Here is a 27,020-nt window from a genome sequence, read left to right as displayed (position 1 = left end):
CAGAGCAAGACTCCGTCTTGAAAAAATAAAAAAAAAAGGTACTTTCTCTGCCAAATAAAATCCTTTTTAAGTTGAACCTAGATATAAGTGGTAAAAAATTTGAGTGTTTAGGCATTTCAGCAGCATATCTTTCTCACATTTTTACTTCATATCCTCTAATGTAGAAATGATCCAGTTTTTGATCCTGTTAATGAGAGTGATGGCAAATGCACCCCACCATTGATAGTCATCCATTGGAGAACTGTTTCTTTTGAGAAATATTTGGTAAGGAGAGAAAGATCTAAGTATTTCTTACAGTCTAGTGGCAGTGTAAATAACCTAAACATCCTTAGAAGACTCTCAAAAATAAACAGAAACCACCTCTCAAGAAAGGCAGCTTTAACTAGAACACAAGCCACCATGAGTAAAAGCCAGCAGGAATAACAGAGACATCAGAACTGAATCTGCAAATACTTCTTTATTGGATTTAGCGGTCAAAAATATAATTATTTTTAGCTGGGCATGGTGATGTGTGCCTGTAGTCTCAGCTACTTGAGAGGCTGAGGCATGAGAATTGTTTAAACCCAGGAGGCAGAGGTTGCAGTGAGCCAAGATCACACCACTGCACTCCAGCCTGGGTGACAGAGCAAGACTCGGTCTCAAAGCACAAACAAAGAAAAGCTAACAAAAATATAAATATTTTAACATGCTTCTGAAACTTTCTTTTGAGCCAAGCATGGTGGGTCAGCACTTTGGGAGACTAAGGCAGGAGGATAACTTGAGCACACGAGTTCAAGACAGGCGTGGGCAAGATGGTGAAATCCTGTCTTTACAAAAATTAGCTGAGCATGGTGGTGCATGCTTGTAGTTCCAACTACTCGAGAGGCTGAGGTGGGAGGATTGCTTGAGCCTGGGAGGCAGAGGTTGACTGAACGGCCGGGTGCGGTGGTTCACACCTGTAATCCCAGTACTTTGGGAGGCCGAGGCAGGTGGATCACGACATCAGGAGATCGAGACCATCCTGGCCAACACAGTGAAACCCCATCTCTACTAAAAATACAAAAAATTAGCTGGGCATGGTGGGGCGTGCGTGTAGTCCCAGCTACTTGGGAGGCTGAGGCAGGAGAATTGCTTGAACCCGAGAGGCAGAGGTTGCAGTGAGCCGAGATCATGTCACTGCACTCCAACCTGAGTGACAGTGCGACACTCCATCTCACAAAAAAAAAAAAAAGACTAAACAAAATGGAATTCTAGAGTTGAAAAATATAAAAACAGGAATTAAAAATTGACAAACGTATTAGAACTAGTTGAAGAGAACACTGGTAAACTAGAAAATTGATCAAATAATAATCCATTCTATGGCTTAGACAAAGAGAAAAGAAAATGCGAAATGAAGTTAAGAGACTAAAAAGATGGCCTAAGGTGCTCTAATAGAATTCCAAAAGGATAAACTATAGAAGATGGAAAGTTCCAGAATTTTTTGACAATAGTAAACATAAGATTCAGAAAGCCCTACAAATCTCTGGAAGAAGAAATAAAACAGTGAAACTGAAGAACAGCCAAATGCGGCTCATGCCTGTAATCCCAGCACTTTGGGAGGTTAAGGCAGGCGGATCACCTGAGATCAGGAGTTCAAGACCAGCCTAGCCAACATGGCGAAACCTCCATCTCTACTAAAGATACCAAAAATTAGCCTGGCATGGTGGTGCATGTGTGTAATTCCAGCTACTCAAGAGGCTGAGGCATGAGAATTGCTTGAACCCAGGAGGCAGAAGTTGCAGTGAGTCAAGATCACACCACTGCACTCTAGCCTGGGTGACAGAGTGAGACTCTGTCTCAATATAAAAGAGAAAGAAACTGAAGAACTTTAACCCCCTGGCCTCCCAAAAAGATATTAAAAGCAGCCAGGAAAAAAAAAAGCCGGGCGCAGTGGCTCAAGCCTGTAATCCTAGCACTTTGGGAGGCCAAGGTGGGTGGATCACCAAAGGTCAGGAGTTCGAGACCAGCCTGGCCAATATGGCGAAACCCCATCTCTACTAAAAATACAAAAATTAGCCGGGTGTGGTGGTGTGTGCCTGTAGTCCCAGTTAATCAGGAGTCTGAGACAGAAGAATCGCTTGAATTCAGGAGGCGGAGGTTCCAGTGAGCCAAGATCACACCACTGCACTCCAGGCTGTGTGACAGAACAAGACTCTGTCAAAAAAAAAAAAAAAAAGACGTTTAGACTGACAGTCAACTTTCAAAAGCAAACGGTTCTAGCGGTGGGATTCTATCTTCAGTTAGCTAAGAAAAAAATAACTGTCAATCTAAAAATTTTAGATGTAGTAAAACTATCAATAATAAGGATGAAATAAACAAATTTTCAGGCAAAACAACTGATATTACTGCCAACTAACCTCTTCTGAAGAAATTTCTATAGGATGTGCTCAGATAAGAAAAGGAAATGATCCCAGAGGAAATACCTGAGAAGTAAAATGGATTATTAAGCTAAGGCATTAGTAAACATGTGGGTATATTTAAATATACATTGACTATATAAAATAAGAATGTCTCGTGTGAAGTTAAAAATGATAGAACTAAAATATTGCATAAAAATAGCATACAAATTGTCAAGGGAAGGATGTTACTCAGCTAACATATGCTGTGGTTCTTTTGAGACATTAATGGTGTTTAACTTTAGGCTTTAAGTAAGCAAGTTTAAATAGCCAAGAAAAAATAATAAAAAGAGTACCTGCTAATTTATTAAAGAAAAGGAAACTCAAATGGAATAAAAACCAAATTTCTAAACAACTTATAAATCAAAGGAAGAAATTATAATGAAAATTAGAAAGTACCTGGGCCTGAATAATAATACATATCAAAACTGTAAAGGCTGAGTTTTTAGCCTTTTTTTCTAATTTAATGAACTAAGCATACGTGAGACTCCACTCACCTCTGACCTCCCAGAAATGACCTATTATCCCTCCATGCCTTGAGCTAACTTTATCCAAAGCATCTCCCTGTGTCACAGGGAATCTCTGGCCACAAGATCCTGACTTCTGACAACAGAAAAAGAAGAAAAGAAAGAGACCCTTAACCACAGAGAAAGATATTTCTCAGAGTAAGGTTCTAAGGGCTGACTTGTGTTACTTGGATAGTCTGGCCTATATTCTTTGCATAAACGTACACAAAAGAATTCTTAAAACTTAAAGGCTCTAAGGAGTGGAGCTGTCTACCTGAATTGATCCATAGAATCAGTACAATTATAACCAAAATGCCAATGGTGTTTTTATGGAGCCCAACAGTTCCACTCTTAGGTCTGTACCCTGCAGTGGTGGTTTTGAAAAGCATGATCCTTTGAGCTGCATGGCATCTGCAGCATCTGAAAACTTGTTAAAAATGCAAATTTTGGCTGGGCATGGTGGGTCTCACCTGTAATCCTAACACTTGGGGAGGCTGAAGCAGGAGGATCACTTGAGCCTGAGAGTTCCAGATGAACCTGGACAACATAGCAAGATCCTGTCTCTACTTACATAGATTTTTTATAAAATTTTTTAAAAAGAGAAAATTGCAGATTTTCAGGCCCCACCCCAGATCAATCAAATCAAAACTTCAATGCTAGGACCAATCAATCATTTGTGTTGTAACAAACCATCCAGGTAATTCTGATGCTGCTAAAATTCGAGAACCACCTTCCCTGGAAGAGCTCTTGCACCATCAATCATGCAAGAAGATATACACAGATTTGTTTTTTTGGTTTTTCTTGAAATGGAATCTCACTGTGTCACCCAGGCTGGAGTACAGTGGTACAATCCTGGCTCACTGCAACCTCCGACTCGCGGGTTTAAGTGATTCTCCTGCCTCAGCTTCCTGAGTAGCTGGGATTACAGGCACATAACACCATGCCCGGCTAATTTTTGTATTTTTAGTAGAGACGAGGTTTCACCATGTTGGCCACGATGGTCTCGATTTCCTGACCTTGTGATCCACCTGCCTCGGCCTCCCAATACAGGCATGAGCCACCCTGCCCTGCCCAGAATTGTTTTTATTACAGAAACTTTAAGTAACTTGCATGTCAAATGGTGGGATGGGTAAACAAAACATCGGATAATTTATAGTACCTCCCTCACCCCCAAAGTGAGCCAAAGCTGTGCTCATTAATTGAGAAGAACCTCAAAAACATAATGTTGAGTTTAATAAGCCATAGAGGAATACATACATTATGATTCTATTCACATGAAGTGAAAATTACCAATATATTATTTAGCGATATAGACATTAAAACTATAACAAACACCAAGAGAACTAGCCCAAAATTCAAGATAATGGTTACTTTGAGAGGAGAAGAGGCAGGTACCTAGGGGAGTATAGGCTTGAGGCCTGTTGGCTTTCTAAGATATTTACTGCTAATATTCTGTTCTTTCAGGTAGATGGCAGGTATATTGTTGTTTCTGTTATTTTTAAACTATAAATGGTATATACATCTGTTTGCATGTGAAATACGAGAGGCAGGGTAGTCTAGGGGTTAAGAGCCTATAATCTATAGTTAGACTTCCCGAGTTGAATTTTGGCTCTTCCCCTTCTAGCCTTATGACATTTGGAAAATTTCTTAACTCTTCTGACTTTGATTCTTCATGTGCAAAATGGAGATTCCAGTAGTATTAACCTCATACACATATATTATTAGGTGAAGTGCCTGATAGATAATAAGCACTAATAGACGGGTTTGTTGTTACTGTTACGTCTCCTATATTTCACAACAGAAAGTCAGGAAACGTGAAGGTAGACCAGCTGTCTCCTCCTAGAATTGTTTGATGTAATTGAGCTCAGGTGTGGAGGATTTGATGGCACTATAATTATTCTTTTATTTGAATGTGTTTTTCTCCACTATGATTATTTTTATAAAGCTTTGCAAAGCCAGATGCCAGTTACGCATTAAAAGGCACTCAGCACTTTTTTTCTGTGTCTAAGCTGGCTTGGTCTTGCTTACCAGCCTTTCTCCGGGGTGACAAATCTGTATGCCAAGGAGTGGTAACCTGTGTGCAGTGTGCACGTGCCAGGTCAGAGCAGGCTCCTGGGGTCCATGAGAACTGTTGCCTATGGAGGCAGGGTTTGCAAGGATCTCTTTGGAACAAACAGGATGGGAATGAAAAAATTATTTCAGTATGCCTTTCAGGGAAGATGGCAGACCAAAGCAATAGAAAGAATCCTGTATCAGAAGATGAATGAATGAAAGGGAAAGTTGTGAGGGGAGCAAGTTTATTGGCAAGAAATGGACTATCAGGCTGCAGATTAGACAGTTATGTTGTGGAGACAGGTGCGATGGTGCGTGTCTGTAATCTGAGTGACTCTCGACGCTGAGGCAGGAAGACGGCTTAAGCTTCAGTTCATGACCAGCCTGGACAACATAGCAAGACTTCCTCTCTAAAAATAAGAAAAAAAATATATTTGAAAAGACAGAACTGAGCTGGGTGCAGTGGCTTACACCTATAATCCCTGCACTTTGGGAGGTCGAGGCAGGCAGATCACTTGAGGCCAAGAGTTCAAGACCAGCCTGGCCAACATGGAGAAACCCCTTCTATACTAAAAATACAAAAATTAGCCAGACATGGTTGTGCCTATAATCCCAGCTATTCAAGAGGCTGAGGCACGAGAATCTCTTGAAGCGGGAGGTGGAGGTTGCAGTGAGCCGAGATGGTACCACTGCACTCCAGCCTAGGCGACAGCGAGACTCTGTCTCAAAAAATGAATTAAAAAAGAGAACTGAAGAGTCAGGGTTTTCTTTCTTTTCTTTGAGACAAATCTCACCCTGTCACCTAAGCTGGAGTCCAGTGGCACAATCTCAGCTCACTTCAACCTCTGCCTCCCGGGTTCAAATGATTCTCCTGCCTCAGTCTCCCGAATAGCTGGGATTACAGGCGCTCCCCACCATGCCCAGCTAATTTTTGTCTTTTTAGTAGAGACAGGGTTTCACTATGTTGGGCCAGGCTGGTCTCGAATTCCTGACCTCGTGATCCACCCACCTCAGCCTCACAAAGTGCTATAATAAACGTGAGCCACTGTGCCCAGCCTCAGACTCATAATTTAGGTCTTAGCCAAGAAACCTTTGCTCAGACCAATGTCTTACAGCATTTCTCTCATGTTTTCTTCTAGTAGGTTCATAGTTTCAGGTCTTATATTTAAGTCTTTAATTCATTTTTACTTGATTTTTGTATATGGTGAGAGATAGAGGTCTGGTTTTTTTTTTTTCCTGCATGTGGATATCTAGTTTTCCCAGCACTATTTACTGAAGAGACTGTCTTTTCCCCAGTGTATGTTCGTGGTACCTTTGTTGAACATGAGTTGGCTGTAAATGCATGGATTTATTTCCGGGTTCTTTATTCTGTCCCATTGGTCTATGTGTCTGTTTTTATGCCAGTACCATGTTATTTTGGTTAATAGAGCTTTGTAGTATATTTTAAAGTCAGGTAATGTGATGTCTCCAGCTTTGTTCTTTTTATTCAGGTTTGCTTTGGCTATTCTGGGTCTTTTGTAGTTCATACAAACTTTAGGATTATTTTTTCTGTTTCTGTCATCAAACTCATAATTTAGGAATATGTGACGTGTTCTCTTCCATGTGTTTGACATCTTTGAACATATCTGTGTGCAGTTTGGTAGGAGGGCACCACATTCACACCCCAGTTTAGGATGTCACCTTGGCAGGCCCATGGACAGAGAGCTCAGTCCCAAGAGCTGGTGCCCTCCCAGCTGGGAGCTATTCTAATCTTGTCATGCCAAATGGAAATATGTGTGGAAATTGCCAAGTCATAAATTCTGTGATGAGAAGAGGCCTACTATAATTCCAGAGGCTCTATTAGCCCTTCCTTGGCCAGAGAGTTCGTATCTCTCCATATGTAACCCAAGACTACAAGTTTGCCTATTTAATTTTCAGTGGAGAGTTGCTGGGTCCAAACCTGCAGGAACTGACCAAAGGAAGTCAGCCTTTGTTGGACACAAAATGAGAAGGGAAAGTTCTACTCCCCAGGGCGGGAAGCCTGAGGAAGGGGAATGGAACAAAGCCAGTGAGAAGGGCAAGGTGCTTCTGCATCTGAGGTTTTGAGTGGGCCTGTTGTACTTTGAGTCTTACCAGGATCTCCCAGTTTTGTTTAGAAAGGAAGCAGGACAGCAAAAGGCAGGGAATGAGGCTTGAGACAGGCAGGACTGGGGGCTTTCGCTGTTTGATTGTTGGGCTTCTGTTTATGTTGCCTGTAGATTCCTTCTTTTCTCTTTTTCTTTTGCCTCCTAGTGACAGCCATTCTAAACAAATTGCCAGCATTGTCTTCCTCTGTTGACATCCTTCCCAGCAAGGAATTTAAAATAGCATCTCCCCCTCCAGAATGTACTGTGAGGGAAGAGGCGATTAGCATAAAAATGTGTTCTGACCCTTACGCCATCCTCTCAGGCAGAGATGGGAGTAAAAATGAGTGATGTGATCTTTCTGACCCTGGTGTATCTTAAGTCCTTTTGCTCTTTTGAACTGTCTCAACAAAGGAACCAGAAAATTAAAAGGCGGCTTTGTGGATGAGCCAGAATATGAGTGCAGTAAGTTTTTTATTTCTCTTTCTTTCTTTCTTTTCTTTTTATTGGAGTTTGCCCTGAAGTGTAGGGAAGCTGGCAGTTCTTTCTTTGACTCTTGTGGGGTCATGAAATGACCGTTCCTAGGAGATGCATTGGGCTAACATTCTGGAGTGAGGCTGCTGCAGGTCATGGAGGTTGGGCTACAGAGTCCTCTGGTTCCTTATGATTCCAATAAGGTTCTCTTTTAAGGCCTGAAGACCCTGCATGATTTGGAGGAGGCACTCAAACCTGGAAAGGGTTTTCTGATGCAAAATATCTGCAATTGACTGTCCCCTCTCTAAGGCTGGAGGTTCAGTGTGGGGGTCTCCTGGGAAGAATATTCAAAACGGAGGCAAATATGTAAACGCTCAAAGAAGATGCTTACCATTTTGTCAGAAAGGAATAAACTGTTAATATTACTGAAAGGGAAGGGAGTGGGCAAAGCCAAGAGGAACTGGGGCCAGGGAATAGCTAACCAAACTTGGAAACACGCATGGATTCACATTCCCAGTGCCCAGGCAAAGACTCTGCAGAGCTTTGCCCTAGTTCTTCATTTGTTCAAACCTCGTCTGTGGAAACTTCTTTAAAAAAAAAGAATTTCACTATGTTACCCAGGCTGGTCTCGGGCAATCCTCCTGCCTCTGCCTTGGCCTTCCCAAGTGCTGGGATTGCAAGTGTGAGCCACCATGCCTGGCCCCACCTCATTTTTTTTTGTATCTGGACTTAATGACCCTCCATCTCCCTGCCATGACCACTGAGGGGCTTTTTATGCGGAATTGAATCTGTAAGTACCAGTATACCATAAACCCCATAGAGTATGTCTCTATTGAGGCAAGCCTTCTTGATGTCCACACTTTGTCACTCTTCACATCCACGCTCTCCTTGGCTGACATAGCTGTGTGTCTTGGAAGGAAAAGATTAATCATAATCAGTGAATGGTAATAATAAAATACCAACACTGACAGCAGGCATTACTACAAGTATTAAATGCTAGTTTGCATTACCCTGATAACATGAAATTTATTTTGGGAAAATACAAAGGTTCTTTTTATGAAACCTTTCCATGAGTTAGCTGAACTAATTTCTAGGATGCCATATGGTTTTCAAAAACTATCCCTTAAATGCAAAAAGGAAGGGTTCCCCTCACTTTTCACCATATCACGTAGGGTTTTAAGAACAAATTCATGAGTGAGTGATCTGGTGTTTGAAGACTAGATAAAATCTGCAATTTTCTTTCTTTTGCAATGTTTAGCACACTCAGATCTGTGGGAATTCAGAAGTCAGCCTGAGGTCCTGGCTGTGGCAGCCTCTACCAGCACACAGCCAGCTGGTCGCCCCATCCTGTTTAGGCATTTGTGTTTCTGTGGCAGAGCTGTGTGGCCTCTTAGCTGTGTGGCCACCTCAGTGTATTTTACAGGGCTTGCCAGGGAGGATTGAGAAGGAAATAGTCTAGTCTATTATGCCCCCTTGTATTGAAATTTGAACTAAAATAAAAACCTACCACCTAAGAAACCAGGGAACCGGTGCCAGGGTGCATAGAGCTGGATGAAGCCTGGCAGAGCTTCTTTCTCTCTCCTGGGGGTGGGGAGCTCCTTCCAGTCTGCGGCTTTGTGTCTGCTGGCAGCACACAAACTCCCAATGAGCCCAGTGACAGCACTGCAGACAACAGTCGTCATTATTCTGGTGTCCCAGGGTATTCTGCCTGAATGGAGTCCCCATACCCTGATGGGTGACAGAAGCTGGCATGAGCAGTTTCACCTGCTTCAGAACTTGGTTCCAGAGCTACACAAGGGGCATCTGTGGACCAGCTCCCAGCAGTGAATCTGAGACGTGTGCCTCCTCCCAGGATGAATTGCTTAGTTCTGGGCACAACAAAGGCCATCTCCAAGCCACCCCGACTCTCCACCCGCCCAGTCACCACTGCCATAGACCCCTGCCAACATTCCAAAGCTGGGAGAGCTTTTCTACCTCTTAAATTTCTGAGGCCTGCTCAGAATGCAAAGAGGACTCCTCCTCCTGTTCCCATCACACTGGATTACTGCCGGTGTCAGCAGATGGAGGCTGCCTTTTATATGCAAATATTTGGGAGCCATTAATTCCCCAGTTCCTGCCACTACTCACCCTCTTAGAAGATCCTGTCTGTACCATCCAAATGGCAAATTGAAGTTCCCACCCAACCAGAACTATTTATTAAGGACCTTAAGGTAGGTATGGTGATAGCCTGCAGCCTGAAACTGACTTATTTTTGACACTCTTGTGCTGATTCAGATGCTGCAGATACAAAAAACAGACTGTAAGAGGTAGATGACTTACTTAAGACAAAACTCCTGGGGAGGAGAAAGAAAGGCATTTAATATCTAATGAGGAACGTGGTAACTAACATTTATTGACCTCTGATGGTGTGCCAGGCACCGAGCTGCATGCTATATGGAAAGACCACAGCTGCTACGGAAGCCTTGGAGGTCTGCACTATTATTATTATTCAAGTAAGGAAAGAGGGGCTCGAAGAGGCTAAGGACTTTTTCCAGAGCCACCCATCTGGATGGTGGGAAAGTGAGGATTGGAAACTGGGCAAGCTGCACTCACACCCTGAGCCCTTTTTCTGGTCCACTGGGAGGGAAAAGAACTAATGACTGCCACAGAATCTGCAAGGACACGAGGACAATCGAGGATTTATGGCCTCCTTCCGCCTGACTTTAAGAATCAGTGGTTATGAAAAGAGCTTTGGCCTTCCCATCGCTCCTCAGTCCCTCTTCCTTTTTGTTTTCCATGCCTCCCCTGCTGTCCTTTCTCTGCTCCTCCCCTCTCGGAGCCCAAGCCCTGTGAAGTTTGCCAAGTCTGATCCCTGCCCAGCAGCCATTGCTTTCAGCAGAGCTTTGCTGATCAATATTGAAAGCTTCGGCTAGAGAAGAAAAATGTTCTCAAAATTCAAAACATGTCTCCTGGGGAGACTCTTTGTTAGGAGTGGGCATTTCAAACTCCTCCACAGTTCTCGAACTGCAGCCTGGCCTAGCGTTCAGTAACAGCACTAGGACTGCTCCACACTTAGCTTCCAGAAGTGCCGGGCCGCGGCGGCCACACAGTCCCGGTTGGTGTGTGACAGATTCCACTTCCCATTTGCTGTCTTCAGCTGTACCGTGTTCTTCTTGGCTGCGCTCTTAGCTATATTGCGCTTATACAGTATGTTTTGACTCAAATTTTCTCCCACCACTTTCTGCACTTCTCCTTTGATGGCACATAAACGCCCCTGTGTTCAGCCTCGGTAACAAAACCAATAAAACCTTCCTGTTTTAGTGCCACCTTAAGCACTTTCTTTCACTGTTACCAACCCAGGGAGCCTGCCGTAACGTAGAAATTGGAGAATAAAATGGGAGCAGGAAAGGCCGGGCGCGGTGGCTCAAGCCTGTAATCCCAGCACTTTGGGAGGCCGAGGCGGGTGGATCACTAGGTCAAGAGATCGAGACCATCCTGGTCAACATGGTGAAACCCCGTCTCTACTAATACAAAAAATTAGCTGGGCATGGTGGCGCGTGCCTGTAATCCCAGCTACTCAGGAGGCTGAGGCAGGAGAATTGCCTGAACCCAGGAGGCGGAGGTTGCGGTGAGCCAAGATCGCGCCATTGCACTCCAGCCTGGGTAACGAGAGTGAAACTCCGTCTCAAAAAAAAAAAAAAAAAAAAATGGGAGCAGGAGAAGCAGTTCCTTTCCTTCGGAGAAAGTTGTTTGTTCTTGCCCCAGTCTTGATGTAAAACAGCCTTGCAAAGGATTTCATGCATTTGATACGGCAAGGTGGCACTGAAGATGGATGCAAATGAGCTCTGAAATGGCCACCAGCCTGGCCCAATGCGGGGACTGACACAAAAAGCCTTCTCCCAAGAGCTAGGTCCCTGGGGTTCTGATGAGTTGATGAATCTATGAGGAAAGCTCTTGCAAGTGACCTCACCTTCCCCAAATGCTGTTGCTGAGCTTCACTGCAGTGCTGGGTCTTCTGTAGCATGGAGGGAATGTCAGGAAGCTGGTCCTAGAGTTCATTTGCACTGTCATCTATCGAGTGCAGTATCTAACAAGTCCCCTTCAGTTGTCGGTGCACACGGCTCTTGGTCAAGGAGGGATAGACATGCATTGGAGAAGCCGGCAGAGAGAAGCCATGTGAAGGAATCTTAGCTCCTGGGAAGAGGGTAGGAAGAAGAGGTCCTAGGGAATCTTTCCTAAACTTCTCCCTCAGTGTGGGGTTGTCCTTACCCTCAAGCATGTGGGTACATGGATGAGAGCAGACGCCTGACAAGACAGAGGTTTTATGAGGAGGAGGAAATGGGTGGGTAGGTTTACCACACAGGAGAAGCGTGAAGTTAAACCTCACATGGTTAGCTGCAGTGAATCCATATAGGTCTGCAGCAACTCAGTTCTTGCTGCCCTGGAGGAAGGAATTCAGCCCAGGGACAAACGGCAGAGTGAGAGACTGAGGCAAGTTTTAGAGCAGGAACGAAAGGAAGTAAAGTCCACTTGGAAGAGGACCAAGCAGTCGACTTGAGAGATCCAAGTGCCTCCTCCAGCCCTTGACTTGGGGTTTTATACATTGGCATGGTTCTGGGGTTTTTCTTCTCCCCCAATTCTTCCCTTGGGGCGGGCTGTCTGCATGCGCAGTGGCCTCCTAGCACTTGAGAGGGGCTTCGTATGCAGAGTGCTTACTGAAGTCGTGCACATGCTCATTTGTTTTTCCCTTATCTGTCAAGTGTTTCTAGAGGAAGGTCAGATGACAGTTAAACTTCTCCATTTGCCTCCTAGTCTGCGTGCTTGAGCCCACTTGCCCATCTCTTGAGACATTATCAGGAAGCTGCTGATCACCAGCTTCAGGTGTTTTCTTCTTTTTTTTTTTTTGTTTTTGAGAAAGAGTCTTGCTTTGTCACCCAGATTGCAGTGCACAGCCAACTTGCTCCTTGGAGGCCCAGCCTCCCAAGTAGCTGGGACTACAGGTGCATGCCTAGCTAATTTTTGTATTTTTTGGTAGAGATAGGGTTCACCATATTGCCTAGGCTGGAGTCTAACTCCTGGGCCCAAGTGATCCACCTGCCTTGTCCTCCCAGAGTGCTAGGATTATAAGCAGGACCACCCAGATTCACTAAGCAAGTTCTTAGAGCTATCTCCAAAGAGACTTAGACTCCTACACAATAATAGTGGGAGACTAACACCCCACTGTCAATATTAGATCAACAAGACAGAAAATTAACAAGGATATCCAAGACTTGAACTCAGCTCTGGACCAAGCAGACCTAATAGACAGCTACAGAATTTTACACCCCAAATCCACAGAATATACATTCTTCTCAGCACCACATCACACTTATTCTAAAATTGACCACCACATAATTGAAAATAAAACACTCTGCAGCAAATGCAAACGAATGAAAATCATAACAAACAGTCTCTTAGACCACAGTGCAATCAAATTAGAACTCAGGATTAAGAAACTCACTCAAAACCACAGAACTACATGGAAACTGAACAACCTGCTACTGAATGACTACTAGGTAAATAACAAAATGAAGGCAGAAATATAGATGGTCTTTGAAACCAATAAGAATGAAGACACAACATACCAGAATCTCTGAAACACATTTAAAGCAGTGAGTAGAGGGAAATTTATAGCACTAAACGCCCACAGGAGAAAGCAGGAAAGATCTAGAATCAACACCCTAACGTCACAATTAAAAGAACTAGACAAGCAAGAACAAACAAATTCAAAAGCCAGCAGAAGACAAGAAATAACTAAGTTCAGAGCAGAACTGAAGGAGATGGACACACCAAAAACCCTTGAAAAATCAATGAATCCAGGAGCTGTTTTTTTTTTTTTTAAAGATCAACAAAATAGACCACTAGCCAGACTAATAAAGAAGAAAAAAGTATCAAATAAATGCAATAAAAAGTGATAAAGGTGATATCACCACCGATCCCACAGAAATACAAACTATCATCAGACAATACTATAAACATCTCTATGCACATAAACCAGAAAATCTAGAAGAAATGGATAAATTCCTGAACACTTACACCCTCCCAAGGCTAAACCAGGAAGAAGTTGAATCCCAGAATAGACCAATAACAAGTTCTGAAATTGAGGCAGCAATTAATAGCCTACCAACCAAAAGAAGTCTAGAACCAGATGGTTTCATAGATAAATTCTACGAGAGGTACAAAGAGGTGCTGGTACCATTCCTTCTGAAACTATTTCAAACAATAGAAAAAAAAGGGAATCCTCCCTAACTCATTATATGAGGCCAACATCATCCTGATACCAAAACCTGGCAAACACACAACTACAAAAGAAAATTTTAGGCCAGTATCCCTGATGAACATTGATGCGAAAATCCTCAATAAAATACTGGCAAACCGAATCCAACAGCACATCAAAAACTTTATCCATCACGATCAGGTCAGCTTCATCCCTGGGATCCATAATGTAATTCATCACATAAATTGATAAATGTAATTCATCACATAAACACAACCAAAGTCAAAAACCACATGATTATCTCAACAGATGCAGAGAAGGCCTTCGACAAAACTCAACAGCCCTTCATGCTAAAAACTCTCAATACGAGGTATTGATGGAATGTATCTCAAAATCATAAGAGCTATTTATGACAAACCCACAGCCAATATCATACTGAATGGGCAAAAACTGGAAGCATTCCCTTTGAAAACTGGCACAAGACAAGGATGCTCTCTCTTACCATTCCTGTTCAACATAGTATTGGAAGTTCTGGCCAGGGCAATCAGTCAAGAAAAATAAATAAAGGCTATTCAATTAGGAAAAAAGGAAGTCAAATTGTCTCTATTTGCAGACAACATGATTGTATATTCAGAAGACCCCATCACCTCAACCCAAAATCTCCTTAGGCTGATACGCAACTTCGGCGAAGTCTCAGGCTACAAAACCAATGTGCAAAAATCATAAGCATTCCTATACACCAATAACAGACAAACAGAGAACCAAATCATGACTGAACTCCCATTCACAATTACTACAAAGAGAATTAAATACCTAGGACTACAACTAACAAGGGATGTAAAGAAACTCTTCAAGAACTACAAACCAGTGCTCAAAGAAGTAAGAGAGGACACAAACAAATGGAAAAACATTCCATGCTCATGGTTAGGAAGAATCAATAATCATGAAAATGGCCATACTGCCCAAATTAATCTATAGATTGAATGCTAACTGCATTAAGCTACCATTGACTTTCTTCATAGAATTGGAAAAAAATCACCTTAAATTTTATATGGAACCAAAAAAAAAGCCTGCATAGCTAAGACAATTCTAAACAAAAACAAAACAAAACAAAAGCTGGAGGCATCATGCTACCTGACTTCAAACTATACTACACTACAAAGCTTCAGAAATCAAAACAGCATGGTTCTGCTACCAAAACAGATATGTAGACCAATAGAACAGAACAGAGGCCTCAGAAATGACACCACACACCTACAACCAGCTGATCTTTGAAAAACCTGACAAAAAACAAGCAATGGAGAAAGGATTCCCTATTTAATAAATAGTGTTGGGAAAACTGGCTAGCCATATGCAGAAGCTGAAACTAGATCCCTCCTTATACCTTATACAAAAATTAACTCAAGATAGATTGAAGATTTAAATGTAGGTAAAACCTAGGTAATACCATTCAGGACATAGGCATGGGCAAAGACGTCATGACTAAAACACCAAAAGCAATGGCAACAAAAGCCAAAATAGACAAATGGGATCTAATTAAATTTAAGAGTTTCTGCATGGCAAAAGAAACTATCAGAGTGAACAGGTAACCTACAGAATGGGAGAAAATTTTTGCAATCTACCCATCTGACAGACAAAGGGCTAATATCGAGAATCCACAAAGAACTTAAACAAATTTACAGGAAAAAAACCCCATCAGGAACTGGGCAAAGGATATCAACAGACACTTCTCAAAAGGAGACATTTATGCAGCCAACAAACATATTTTAAAAATCATCACTGGTCATTAGACAAATGCAAATCAAAACCGCAGTGAGATACCATTTCACACCAATTAGAATGGCGATCATTAAAAAGTCAAGAAACAACAGATGCTGCAGAGGATGTGGAGAAATAGGATCACTTTTACACTGTTGGTGGGAGTGTAAATTAGTTGTGGAAGACAATGTGGTGATTCCTCAAGGATCTAGAACTAAAAATACCACTTGACCCAGCAATCCCATTACTGGGTATATACCCAAAGGATTATAAATCATTCTATAAAGACACATTCAGCTGGGCACGGTGGCTCACGCCTGTAATCCCAGCACTTTGGGAGGCCAAGGCGGGCAGATCACAAGGTCAGAAGTTCAAGACCAGCATGGCCAACATGGTGAAACCGCATCTCTACTAAAAAAAATTACAAAAAAATTAGCTGGGCATGGTGGTGCGTGCCTGTAATCCTAGCTACTCAGGAGGCTGAGGCAGGAGAATCACTTGAACCGGAACCCAAAAGGGGGAGGCTGCAGTGAGCCCAGATCACGCCACTGCACTCCAGCCTGGGCCATAGAGCAAAGCTCTGTTTCAAAAAAAAAAAAAAAAAAGACACATGCACATGTATGTTTATTGCTGTATGTTTATTGCTTTATGTTTATCACGGCACAGTTTACAATAGCAAAGACTTGGAACCAACCCAAATACCCATAATGATAGACTGGATAAAGAAAATGTGGCACATATATACCATGGAATACTATGCAGCCATCAAAAAGGATGAGTTCATGTCCTTGGCAGGGACATGGATGAAGCTGAAAACCATCATTCTCAGCAAACTAACACAGGAACAGAAAGCCAAACAAGGCATGTTATCACTCATAAGTGGGAGTTGAACAATGAGTACACATAGACACAGAGGGAAACATCACACACTGAGGCCTGCCGAGGGGTGTTGGGTAGGGGAAGGGATAGCATTAGGAGAAATACCTAATGTAGATGACCAGGTGATGGATTCAGCCAACCACCATGGCATGTGTATATCTATGTAACAAACCTGCACGTTCTACACATGTACCCCAGATCTTAAAGTATAATAAAAAAGAAAGAAATTCACTAAATGGCTAGTAAACTGCTAAAGAGGGAGTTAGTGAATTGAAAGATATCACAGAGAAGTTGAAATCTGCAAGGTAAAATCAGAAAATCTAATTAGAGTTTATGGAGAATATCTACAAAATAGAGGAGACGCAATATTCAAAAACTTGATGGCTGAGTTTTCAGAAGTTTTCAGTTTGAAGGAGTAAATCTAATTTCTTAGCAAGATAAATAAAAAGGTCCTTTTTGTTATGTCTTAGTAGTATTTCATATTAGCAACAAAAAAACAAAAACTTGAAAAGCTATCAATTGCAAAAGTCATTTACCTATAAAGGAATGATAGAAGACACACTTCTCCTCAAAAAGAGTAAAAGTCAGAAGTAAGCAGAATAATGTCTCTAAACTGCTGAGGGAAAATAACAGACAATCTAGAATTCCATAACAATAATGCTATCAACCAAAATTAAAGGTAAGAATAAAGATTTTCTTAATCCAAACACACTAGGTGAGCTTATCACTCATGGACCATTGTTTAAAAAAATTACTAAAAATGTACTTCAAGGCTGGGCATGGTGGCTCACACCTGTAATCCCAGCACTTTGAGAAGCTGGGGTGGGTGGATCACAAGGTCAGAAGTTCAAGACCAGCCTGGCCAAGATGGTGAAACCCCATCTCTACTAAAAATACAAAAATTGGCCAGGCATAGTGGCAGGAGCCTGTAATCCTAGCTACTCGGGAGGCTGAGGCAGGAGAATTGCTTGAACTCGGGTGGCAGAGGTTGCAGTGAGCCAAGATCATGCCATTGCACTCCAGCCTGGGCAACAGACTGAGGCTCCATCTCCAAAAAAAAAAAAAAAAAAAAAAAAAACATAAAAATATACTTCAATAGAAGGAAATTAAATCCAGAAGCAGGAATAGGTTGAAATAAAACAAATAAGTTAGTATGTTGGTTTATTTATGTAGATTGTAAATGATAATGATTAAGACAGGCTGGAAAAAAGGTGAATTAAAATAGGCAGTAGCATGGAAGATAAAAGAAGGCATTCTAAGGTCCTTTTAGTTTTTCTTTTTTCTTTTGTCTTCTAAGGAGGAGGACAGAAATATTGATTAACTTATATATTAAAAACTTAAATATGCTTGGCACTGTAGCTCATGCCTGTAATCCCAGCTCCTAGGGAGGCAGAGGCGGGAGGATAGCTTGAGCCTAGGAGTTTGAGACCTGCCTGGGCAATATAGCAAGACCCCGTTCTCCACACAAAGGAAAAACAAAACAAAACAAAACTTAAGCATAACTGATAAAAGAATAGAAATAACACTTCCAAGCCAATTGGGGGAGGTGAGTATTAAAGCTACCAATGTAACAGAAAACAAGAAAGAAAGAAGGAAAGAAGCACGTAAAAAATTGAAAACACAAAATAAGTTTTCATATGTGTGTGTGTGTATGTATGTTTGCAAAATATAGGTTAAGATGTATTAGTTTTTGTAATAGATACAATTCTCAGGTTAATGACTATAAATTTTGTTTTAATTAGCCATCTGCTACTGATAAAATACACTTCAAATAATGCAAAGTTTATTAGCGGGGCATGGTGGAATGTGCCTTAGTTCTAGCTACTTGGGAGGCCGAGGTGAGGGGATCACTTGAGCCCAAGACTTTGAGGTTACAGTGAGCTATGATGATGCCACTGCACTCCAGCCTGGATGACAGAGTTAGGTCCTGTCTCTAAATAATAATAATAATGCAAAGTTTAGAAGTCCTACTCTGCCCTGTGGATTTTATAATTGAACAATATCAGGTTGCAAAAGTGTCGTTGAAGAACACTATAATTTCTTGCCTAGGACACTAGAATACCATTAACTAAGGATGATAGCTGGGGATGTTCCACTTTGGAAGTAAAAAGAAATTAATGTTCATTGAGTTCTTCCTAAGCCTTAGGGCCTATAAAGGAAATTGAGAAGGAGCATCAGAGTGAAGGACTTGTGCTGTGTGTCATGGAAGGCCAGTCATGGGAGAACATGGAGAGGGTTATGGCATGGAAGCCCCAGAAAGAAAGGAGAATTCAAAAAGAACAGAGATTTTAAGGATAAAATAGTCAGCAGTATTTGTGCTGAACACACAAGGTTGAGCAGAGTATTGAGAAGCCACCCTTGGATCAAGCTTTAAGAGGACAGATTACTAGCGTGTTGGGCCTACTGGTAACAGGAAGAAAATGGGAAGTAACAAACTGAGAAAGCAAGAGTGGGTTTTTCCCTCAGGAAGTTCAGCACCTAAGGGAAAACAAGAGTGGATGGTGAAGAGAGAAGCAATCTCAAAGGAAGTTATCTTGGAATAGGCAGTAATCATATTGAAGAATAAAACCTTAATTATCTACAGCCCTCAGGGAAATGAGTTTCCTGGGTAGCCATCTTTTCTAGGTGACCTAATGCTTGCATTTTTTAAAATACCAAGCTAATTTTGGCCATTCAAAAAATATTCAAAGTCACTAGTAATAGCAGCATCAGGATGGTCTCTTGTTCATCTTTCATGACTCTAATAAAGCCAGTTCTTTATGACTGCAGGACCTGTTGAGGCCTATTTGGAGCTTAAAATAGCCATAGGAGTTGTATTTTGAGTTTTGGACATCTTTGAGTATCTTTTGTTTTCTATGTCTCATGGGTAATATGCTGACATGGTAACAAGGTTTGAAGGAGGCACATCTCACACGTGAGTGTGAAAACTCAAACACTGGGCTTATGAACTACAAAAGGATTGAGTATCTTTTGTTGTCAGGCATATTTTCTCATAGCTTACCATAACTCTCTATGTCTAGTCAGCTCATAGCCAGGTTAAGGTGTGTTCAGGCCTGAATGGCAGATCAACTCAGTCAGGTTTCTGAACCTAAGAAACTCAGGTGCAGACTGGTCAATCACTAGGATAATAAACGTCACTCTGGTATTGCTGTGTTTATGTGTTTGTGTCTTAGATATACAATTTAATATAAAACTAAGAGTAAGCTGGGGTGATACGGTTCGGCTCTGTGTCCTCACCCAAAACTTATGTTGAATTGTAATCCCCACGTGTCAGGGGAGGGACCTGGTGGGAGGCGACTAGATCATGGGGACAGATTTCCTCCATGCTGTGGTATCTTGTGAGAGTGAGTGAGTGAGTTTTCACAAGATCTGATGGTTTAAAAGTGTGGCATTTCCCCTCTTCACTCACTGTCTCCTGCTGCCATGTAAGACATGCCTTGCTTTGCCTTCACCATCAGGCATGATTGTAAGTTTCCTAAGGCTTCCCCAGCCATGCAGAACTGTGAGACAATTAAACTTTTGCTTATGAATTACCCAGTCTCAGGTGGTTCTTTATTACAGTGTGAGAACAGACTAATACATGGGGTGAGCAGCTGAGAGGCTCTTCTGACTATAGTATGTGAGCTGCAGTATGTGGATTTTGAGATATTTAATTGGCTCTTTAGCCAAAGACCTCTTTGGAGGCTTTCGTTTATTTCCTAATCTCAAGAGGAGGAGAAACTGAACAAACTGGTTGCATCTTCCCTCAAGAATAACAAAGATTTCTGCCTCAAAGATGATAAATCTCTCAATACAGACAGAAAAAATATTTACTTACTACCCCATCCTCTAGGAGGAAAGGTATTTATTTTGTATTGACTATAATATCCTTTCTGCTGTAGTGTATGTTACCCTTCTGTTTGCTATCTGGGCTATACAAATAGACTTGATCCTCAGGCCAGGCATGGTGGCTCATGTCTATAATCCCAGCACTTTGGGAGGCTGAGGTGGGTGGATCACAAGGTCAAGAGATCAAGACCATCCTGGCCAAAATGGTGAAACCTCATCTCTACTAAAAATATAAAAATTAGCCGGGCATGGTAGTGCACACCTGTACTCCCAACTACTCGGGAGGCTGAGGCAGGAGAATCTCTTGAACCCAGGAGGTGGAGGTTGCAGGGAACCAAGATCGCACCACTGCACTCCAGCCTGGTGACAGAGTGAGACTTCATCGCCCCCCCCCCCAAAAAAAAAGACTTGATCCTCAAAGACTGTACAACTTGGAATCTTCACAATCCTGGGATCATTTGCTAAAGCACTTGTTCTTAAATAATGTAACAATGATGCAGGTCTCAACATCAAAGTCTGTGAACTTTAGCAAAAGAAATGGAGAGGATTCTAGGGTTCTGAATTTCATAACTCACAGTTCTGAAGGCAAGACTGAGACATTCCAAATAGGGAAAGGTCACTAGACTGAGACATTCCAAGTAGGAAAAGGTCACTAGCAATATCAGGGTGGTTCCTTGTAAAAGACCCACAGGCTGGCTTCCAAGAGGCCTTATAAGGTGACAGTTATTATCTTCATGATTTACCAGTCTGGCTTTTAGCTTTTCAGTTTCAGAAATGGATTTAATCAAGATACAGAAAAAGAGATTCATTATCGGAGTTGGTCTCACCTTAGCCGAGCTCACAAGATTGATCTGTAAACCAAAATGGCACTTGGCATTTACACAGATATTCTTAAAGTACAAATGATTAGCTCATTCTTTCCTGTAGGCAGGCCTACACAGGGAGGCAGATCATAACCAGGAGGTTCTCTGGTGAACATGAAATCAGAATAAAGCTGAATCATAACGCTTAATGGTATAGGCTAAGAGGGTAGTCCATCCCACAGCAAATATGGCCCTGCCGGTGGAACTAGTTTCCTTTGAAGGCTGTCAGCAATGACTCCCTCTGCTCTGGTCAGTATTTGGATAGACACCTGTCAGTTTTGTCTCATTTTTTTATGCCTCAGGGCTAACACAGGCCCATACCCACCCAAATCACCTCCCAAGTTAGTCTCTCTCCTAGATGTTAATACTTTCCATCACCTTATAGTGTCATTCTTTCTCCTTAGACTTACAGTTTAAATCTCAGTGAGCAATCTTATTTTCAAATTCTTGAGTGATCCCTTGCTGAACTTACACTGGTCAAGAGGAGAGGGTGACAGTGACAAGCAGCTCACTCACACCAAGGCTTATCAGTCCTTTACAAAAAAAAAAAACTTCACATTCCTGCTATATGCTTATGCCACGTGTATTATTTTTAATATTTTTCCTCAACTCACTTTTTAAAAAACTTATTTTAAATGATTATTCCTACCATAAATAGAAAATGACTATTCTTTGTCACAAAAGGAAAATAGCTCTAAAAATAAATATATTGAAAACAAAAGTTATTTCTCCCATGTACTTTTTTAGCTAGATACTATTTGACATGAAAAGCTCTGAGCCTGAGCAGCTCTTTGAGATACACTAGCAGCAAACTGAGACTCCGCTCAATATAATAAAAAACATCAAAAGAGAACTGAGCAGGGGAATAATGTAAGACATTATTTAAAGTATTTAGTACCTTATCCCACTACCATGTAAACAGTAATCTCACATTAGGTGTCTTACATTTTGGGAAAAGATGACCTTGGCTCTTTGTTACTGTAAGCGTATTTAAAACTTGTTTATACAACTGTAGTGATGCCTTCCACTTCCCAGCTTCGCTTGACCCTGGCTTCTGCCTGATGCTCTACTGACTGTCATGTTCCTGCCTCTTCCGCACAGGTACACACTGGCAGCTCAGGACCTGGTGATGCGTGCCCGGGGTGTGCTGAAAGACAGAGGATGGCGGATATCTAATGACCGACTGGGCTCAGGAGACGACATTTCTGTATATGTCATTCCTTTAATACATGGAAACAAACTGTCATGAAAATGGCCCAGGGGATTGGGAGGACAGAGGGGAAGAAAGCTGGGATGCCTCTTGGCAGGATGGAACTGGGAAGTGCCCAGCTGATTTCCAAGTGATGCAATCTCTTCCCAGCCAGCCCAGGTGGGGAGTTTGCAGCCAAAAGGCCATGCTTCAAGATGACCCTTTGGTTTCCATTTCTTCTTTAGTAACAGGTCAACTCAATAAGAGCAAAACACAAAGGCTGCTACCACGTGTTGTATTTCAGTTCCTTTCACAGGCCTCTGAGGCAGCCGTTGCCTATTTGGGGCACATATGTCATATTTATTTTATCTAGAGTAGCTGGGGCAGCCATTTTCAGGTGTAAATGGCAGAGGACTCTTCAGCCTGTCAAGCCGCCAACTTCTCTAAGGGTTAAAAAGTGCTGCACTGGAAAGTTGGGGGTCATGCCTCAAAATGTAAGTGCCCACCGTCTAGGAAGCCTGAGATTTATTTCAGGGATTGCCATCTGCCCCTCCCTCTGTTTCCTGTTTTTATTCTTTTGTGGCAATGGTGAAGTGAGGCAGGGAATTTTTTTTCCCTTTTTTGACATTCCTTGAATCTGTTTTTTTTTCCCTCCATAGAACATGCCTGAGACTTTCCGACACCCTGCTGAGGAAGTTCTGTGTCAAAGTCCCACCCAGGCTGGGTTGTCCCCACATCCTCCAGCCCACACAGTCCCGGCAGCATCTGGGCTAGTGGCCTGCATGACAGAGGGTCTTTGTTGTGTAACATCCCTTCCCAAGCTACATTTTCTCCCTAAATCGGGATGTTTTCATGAAACTGTGAGTGTTCTGTGGACCAGCAGTTCCTCTCTTGTCTTCAGTGGTCTCCCTGTGTGGCTCAAGGGTTCTCTATGAGAGTCTGAATTTTCACTTCTGATACAGGTTCCCACTTTTCTGTGTCGCGGGGACACAAATAAAGCAGTGTTTCATAGAGCAGTTTAGGAAGTTCCTTGCATTTGCTGGTTCACCATACCTCGTCTGGGGACCATTTTGGATTCAGGTTTCATGGCTTGTGACTGTCCCCAAGCCCACTCCAAACTCAGTGTAAGGATCAGAGATTTATCAAGGAACAGCAGTTGTGCTCTCCCCATCATCTTTGTACAATGCCCCTCGGTGGGGCACTTTAATGGAAAATTTGAAATGGGTTGACTGGCCATTCTCATGCTGTGCTCCCTGTCTCTTCTCTAAAGAATCATGTCCCAGCTCCTCCAGGTCCCACTGTGGTTGCACCTCTGAGTGTTCGCCACGAGAGCAGCAGCAGCAGGCACAGTCCACACCTTATCTACCTGCTGCTTCTCTGCTGGGAGGAGTGGCCAAGTAGATTATAAAACTCACTTCTGACTCTTAGACTTGTAGAGCCACCAAACTGCCTAGTCTTCTTCCTGCTGAGCTACTGAGGTGTTGTCACCATTTTGACAACTTTGAGTAATTAAAACACTCTTCTGACCCAATAAAGAAAAATGTCACTGGTGTGATTTTCCCAAAATTATTAAGAGCTAATTCCAGTTCTCATATTTGTTTGAATTTCTTCTCCAGAGGAGAGGATAGAAGTCTCTCCTCTGGGGCAGTAAATCACCTGCATTTCTGGAGTTGTTATTTTATTTGAAAAGGCCTGGAGCCCCTCCTTCTCAGGAATGAACTCATTTCACAATGTGGAAACAGTGCCCTTTCTGGCAGGTGAAGTGCTGTGAGAATTCACACCTCCAGGTGTTTGTGGAAGTGTTTCCTGGGAAGAACGGGACTTCTGCCTTGTCAGGAGTTGTCTTCATCCGACAGTGCATTTCCTCCTCCTGCAGTAGATCTTAGCTACCCCAGACATCTCTATGGAGAGTTGGTGGAAGACGCTTTGCTTCCTGGTGGAGTCTGATGCTGTGGGAAAACCTTCAGGCATGCGATAGCAGTGTGCTTCACTCCCTGTTCTGTCCTGGCTCTCAGAGTCATGTTTAAGTAGGAAATCTGAGCGGGTCTTCTGTGGAGGTCCCTGAGCTGTCATCTTTCGGATCCTTCCTGTGTCCCAATTGCCTTTCATTTATTTGCTTTCCTCGGCCTCTATCTGGGCCCTACCTTGAGCTTCTCCAGTTTGATCAAGCCATCAGAGTAAGAATTTGGGTGTAGATGTCACAACGACCTTCTACTCAATCCGCCAATTCATTTACTGCTAAGGCACGTCTCAGGAAAAACTCTAGAAACCTCTAATTTGAAGTATTATAAAATCTTGAGCATTTAATCCTGCTGGTTTTAGTTAGAAAGGCATCTAGGAATTGTTTCATAAGCCACCCTGGGTGGAAAGACCTTAGTTACCAGATAAAGTCATGTTTATGTTTAGGAAGACTATAAATGAGGTGAAGAAATCCAAAGAGGGGAAATGATGTAAATGAAGCATGACAGGTCTGCCCAGCACTGATCTTGCTCTATGAATTGAGCTAAGTCAGTTTTGGCCCGATATTTCACCCAGGCCCCCTGTCACCCAATCCTAGAACAGTACCTGTGTCTACATAATGGGTCGGCCCTTGGTGCATTCCTGGGAAAGTCAAAGGACACACACTTCGAAATGCTGCAGAACGTTATTTATACGTGGTTCTGAAATCTTGCGTATCTGACTTACAGTCAAATCTGCTTGCTCGAATAGCCTCAGAGGAAGTCTTGTTTAATAAAAAGCTTTTGATTTCCTAGTCAAGTCTTCATGGTTGTCTTGAGGGGTGTGTGGCGACTTTAATGAAAGGCTTTTTCAGCTCTAACTCTTGGCTGGGCTGGCCTCTTCAGACTGTCTGGTAAAACTCCTTTCTTTAGAACAAACTCGGTCTATCCGTACTCTGTGGCATTTTGCTAGATGATAACCAAAGCCTTGTTTCTGTAGCCAGTGTCAGCAGTCAGAGAGGTGGAGGGTGTGTTCTGCTGTGGTTGTGCATACCTATCTGCTGTTCTTGAGGTGGGAAAGGTGAAAATCGGGCTAGGCCAAGTACTCAGCTGTCTAATAGGACAAAGCCTTAAGCAGTGGGAATTTCAGTTATTTTCCACAGTATTCCGTGTTAGGGGATTTGGAGTGCTTACTTTTTAAATTCTTAAACAACTTATTTCCATGCGGCTTTGTAAAGTCAGCTGTGGCCACCGTCCTCTTACTGTGTTCTCGGTATTCATTTACTTCCAGGGAAGAATGGCAGCCACAGGGAGATGTTGGTGGGCAAGAATATGAGTCCCAGGATCCAGATTTAGCTTCAGATCTTCCCCATTCAGGCAGGGTTTTCTGTTTAACAAGAGCACTAGTATGAAAATATTAGGGACACATCTCCCATGTCTTTAAAATTCCGATTCTCCTCTTCATATCACCTGCCAATCAACTTTATAAGGCCACAAGTGGTCACTGGTTTTCCTTCCACCGGTTTGAGGTTCTCAGCTTTCCTTAAGTGACCCAGCAGCTCTGCTGTTTTTCAGAGTGAGTATGTTAAGCTTTGATTCTATTTTCAGTAAGTTAGTGCTTCTGGGACACTTGCAGAAAGCAGTGAGAGTCATTGTCTATGCAAAGAACAACCCGGCCGATCCTGAAAGTTATCAAATTAAGAAAATGGTAAAACACGCTCTGGCCACAGGACAGAATTTTATGTTAGGAACACAGATTGTTTTGAAGACTTACAATTGCAGAGAAAGGCTGCAGCCTGCACACTACATAGCCCACCTCTCTGAGCAGACATCGGTCTTGTGTGGGTGACGTGGCACGTGTTTGTACACTGGGATTTTTCAAAGGACGCTACGTAAGCAGCCTGACTTGCTGCTTCTGTGAGTACTGTGGCTTCTGTCAGATGGAGTGCCAGTCTGCAGAGGACTTCTCTTTCCAATCCACAGTGTTATCTGTGTAAATAGCTTTAATTTTTCCTCTGTGTCTTAGGTGAAGTTTTGTTTATGTAGCAACCAGGTAGACAGTGACCCAAGGCTGTAAATGTGCTGTAGTTTCCTACTGTGATGTACTTGAAGGAGAACCTGTGTCCTCTACTTTTCTGATGTCCCACAAGTATTTTGTGTTTGTTTCCTGAGTCCTGAGGTTACTCTTTTACTCCTGTTTTTCCCTTAGTTTTTTTTTTTTGTTGTTGTTGTTGTTGTTTTTTTCCTGGAGACCCAGGGAGGCCCATGATGGAGATCATTTGTAAGGAATGGATCATGGTCTGGGTTTCCAAAACTACCTTATGTTCAGTGAATGAGAGAAATCTGCCTGGAAATGGTTTCAGAACTATGTACCTTTATGCTTTGTGATTGTGAAACGTTGACTTTTTTGTAACCCCAAAATGAAAACTGTTTAGTAAAGGGGATCTATTTTGTGTGTTTTGAAACTTAGGTGCAATGTCCCCTGGAAAAAGCTAAAGAAAATGTATATGCTCAATGACATTTTAAAATAAAATACTATATATATGTAAATAGGACATATTTAGCAAAACTTTTTTCTGTCTTTTCTATGAATACACTGTGAAGTTTCTTGATATCAGGTAATGGTCTGATACGAGAGTATCATGGCTCAGTGTGAGATTATCAACTGTGAACACAGACTCAAAATCAAGAGGGAATGGATGCCAACACTATAAGCCTTCGCAGGAATAACAGTAATGGCTAATACGTCTCAACTATGCCTCTAAAGGAACTACCATGGATAC

At 42.3% G+C, this 27,020-nt stretch overlaps 1 protein-coding gene and 1 non-coding gene across 2 annotated transcripts in view; one reads left to right on the top strand and one right to left on the bottom strand.

Annotated features, from left to right (window-relative positions):
- Nucleotides 1–26,792, top strand: part of PPM1H (protein phosphatase, Mg2+/Mn2+ dependent 1H) — a 287,339-nt gene extending 260,547 nt beyond the window's left edge. Inside the window, exon 10 of the mRNA XM_021670238.2 lies at nt 22,213–26,792. Coding sequence (XP_021525913.1) covers nt 22,213–22,360 — 148 coding nt within the window. The 3' untranslated portion in view covers nt 22,361–26,792. The remainder of the gene's footprint in view (nt 1–22,212) is intronic.
- On the bottom strand, nt 19,277–19,380 carry LOC135275550 (small nucleolar RNA U13). The gene has a single exon (XR_010343171.1). It is a non-coding gene; the product is annotated as a small nucleolar RNA U13 (small nucleolar RNA).
- Nucleotides 26,793–27,020: the final 228 nt, after the last annotated feature.

Source organism: Aotus nancymaae, unplaced genomic scaffold (assembly GCF_030222135.1).
Source record: "Aotus nancymaae isolate 86718 unplaced genomic scaffold, 86718_ANA_hifiasm-v0.15.2.pri h1tg000016l, whole genome shotgun sequence".
Taxonomy (NCBI): Eukaryota; Metazoa; Chordata; class Mammalia; order Primates; family Aotidae; genus Aotus; species Aotus nancymaae.
This window is presented reverse-complemented; position numbering and strand designations above follow the sequence as displayed.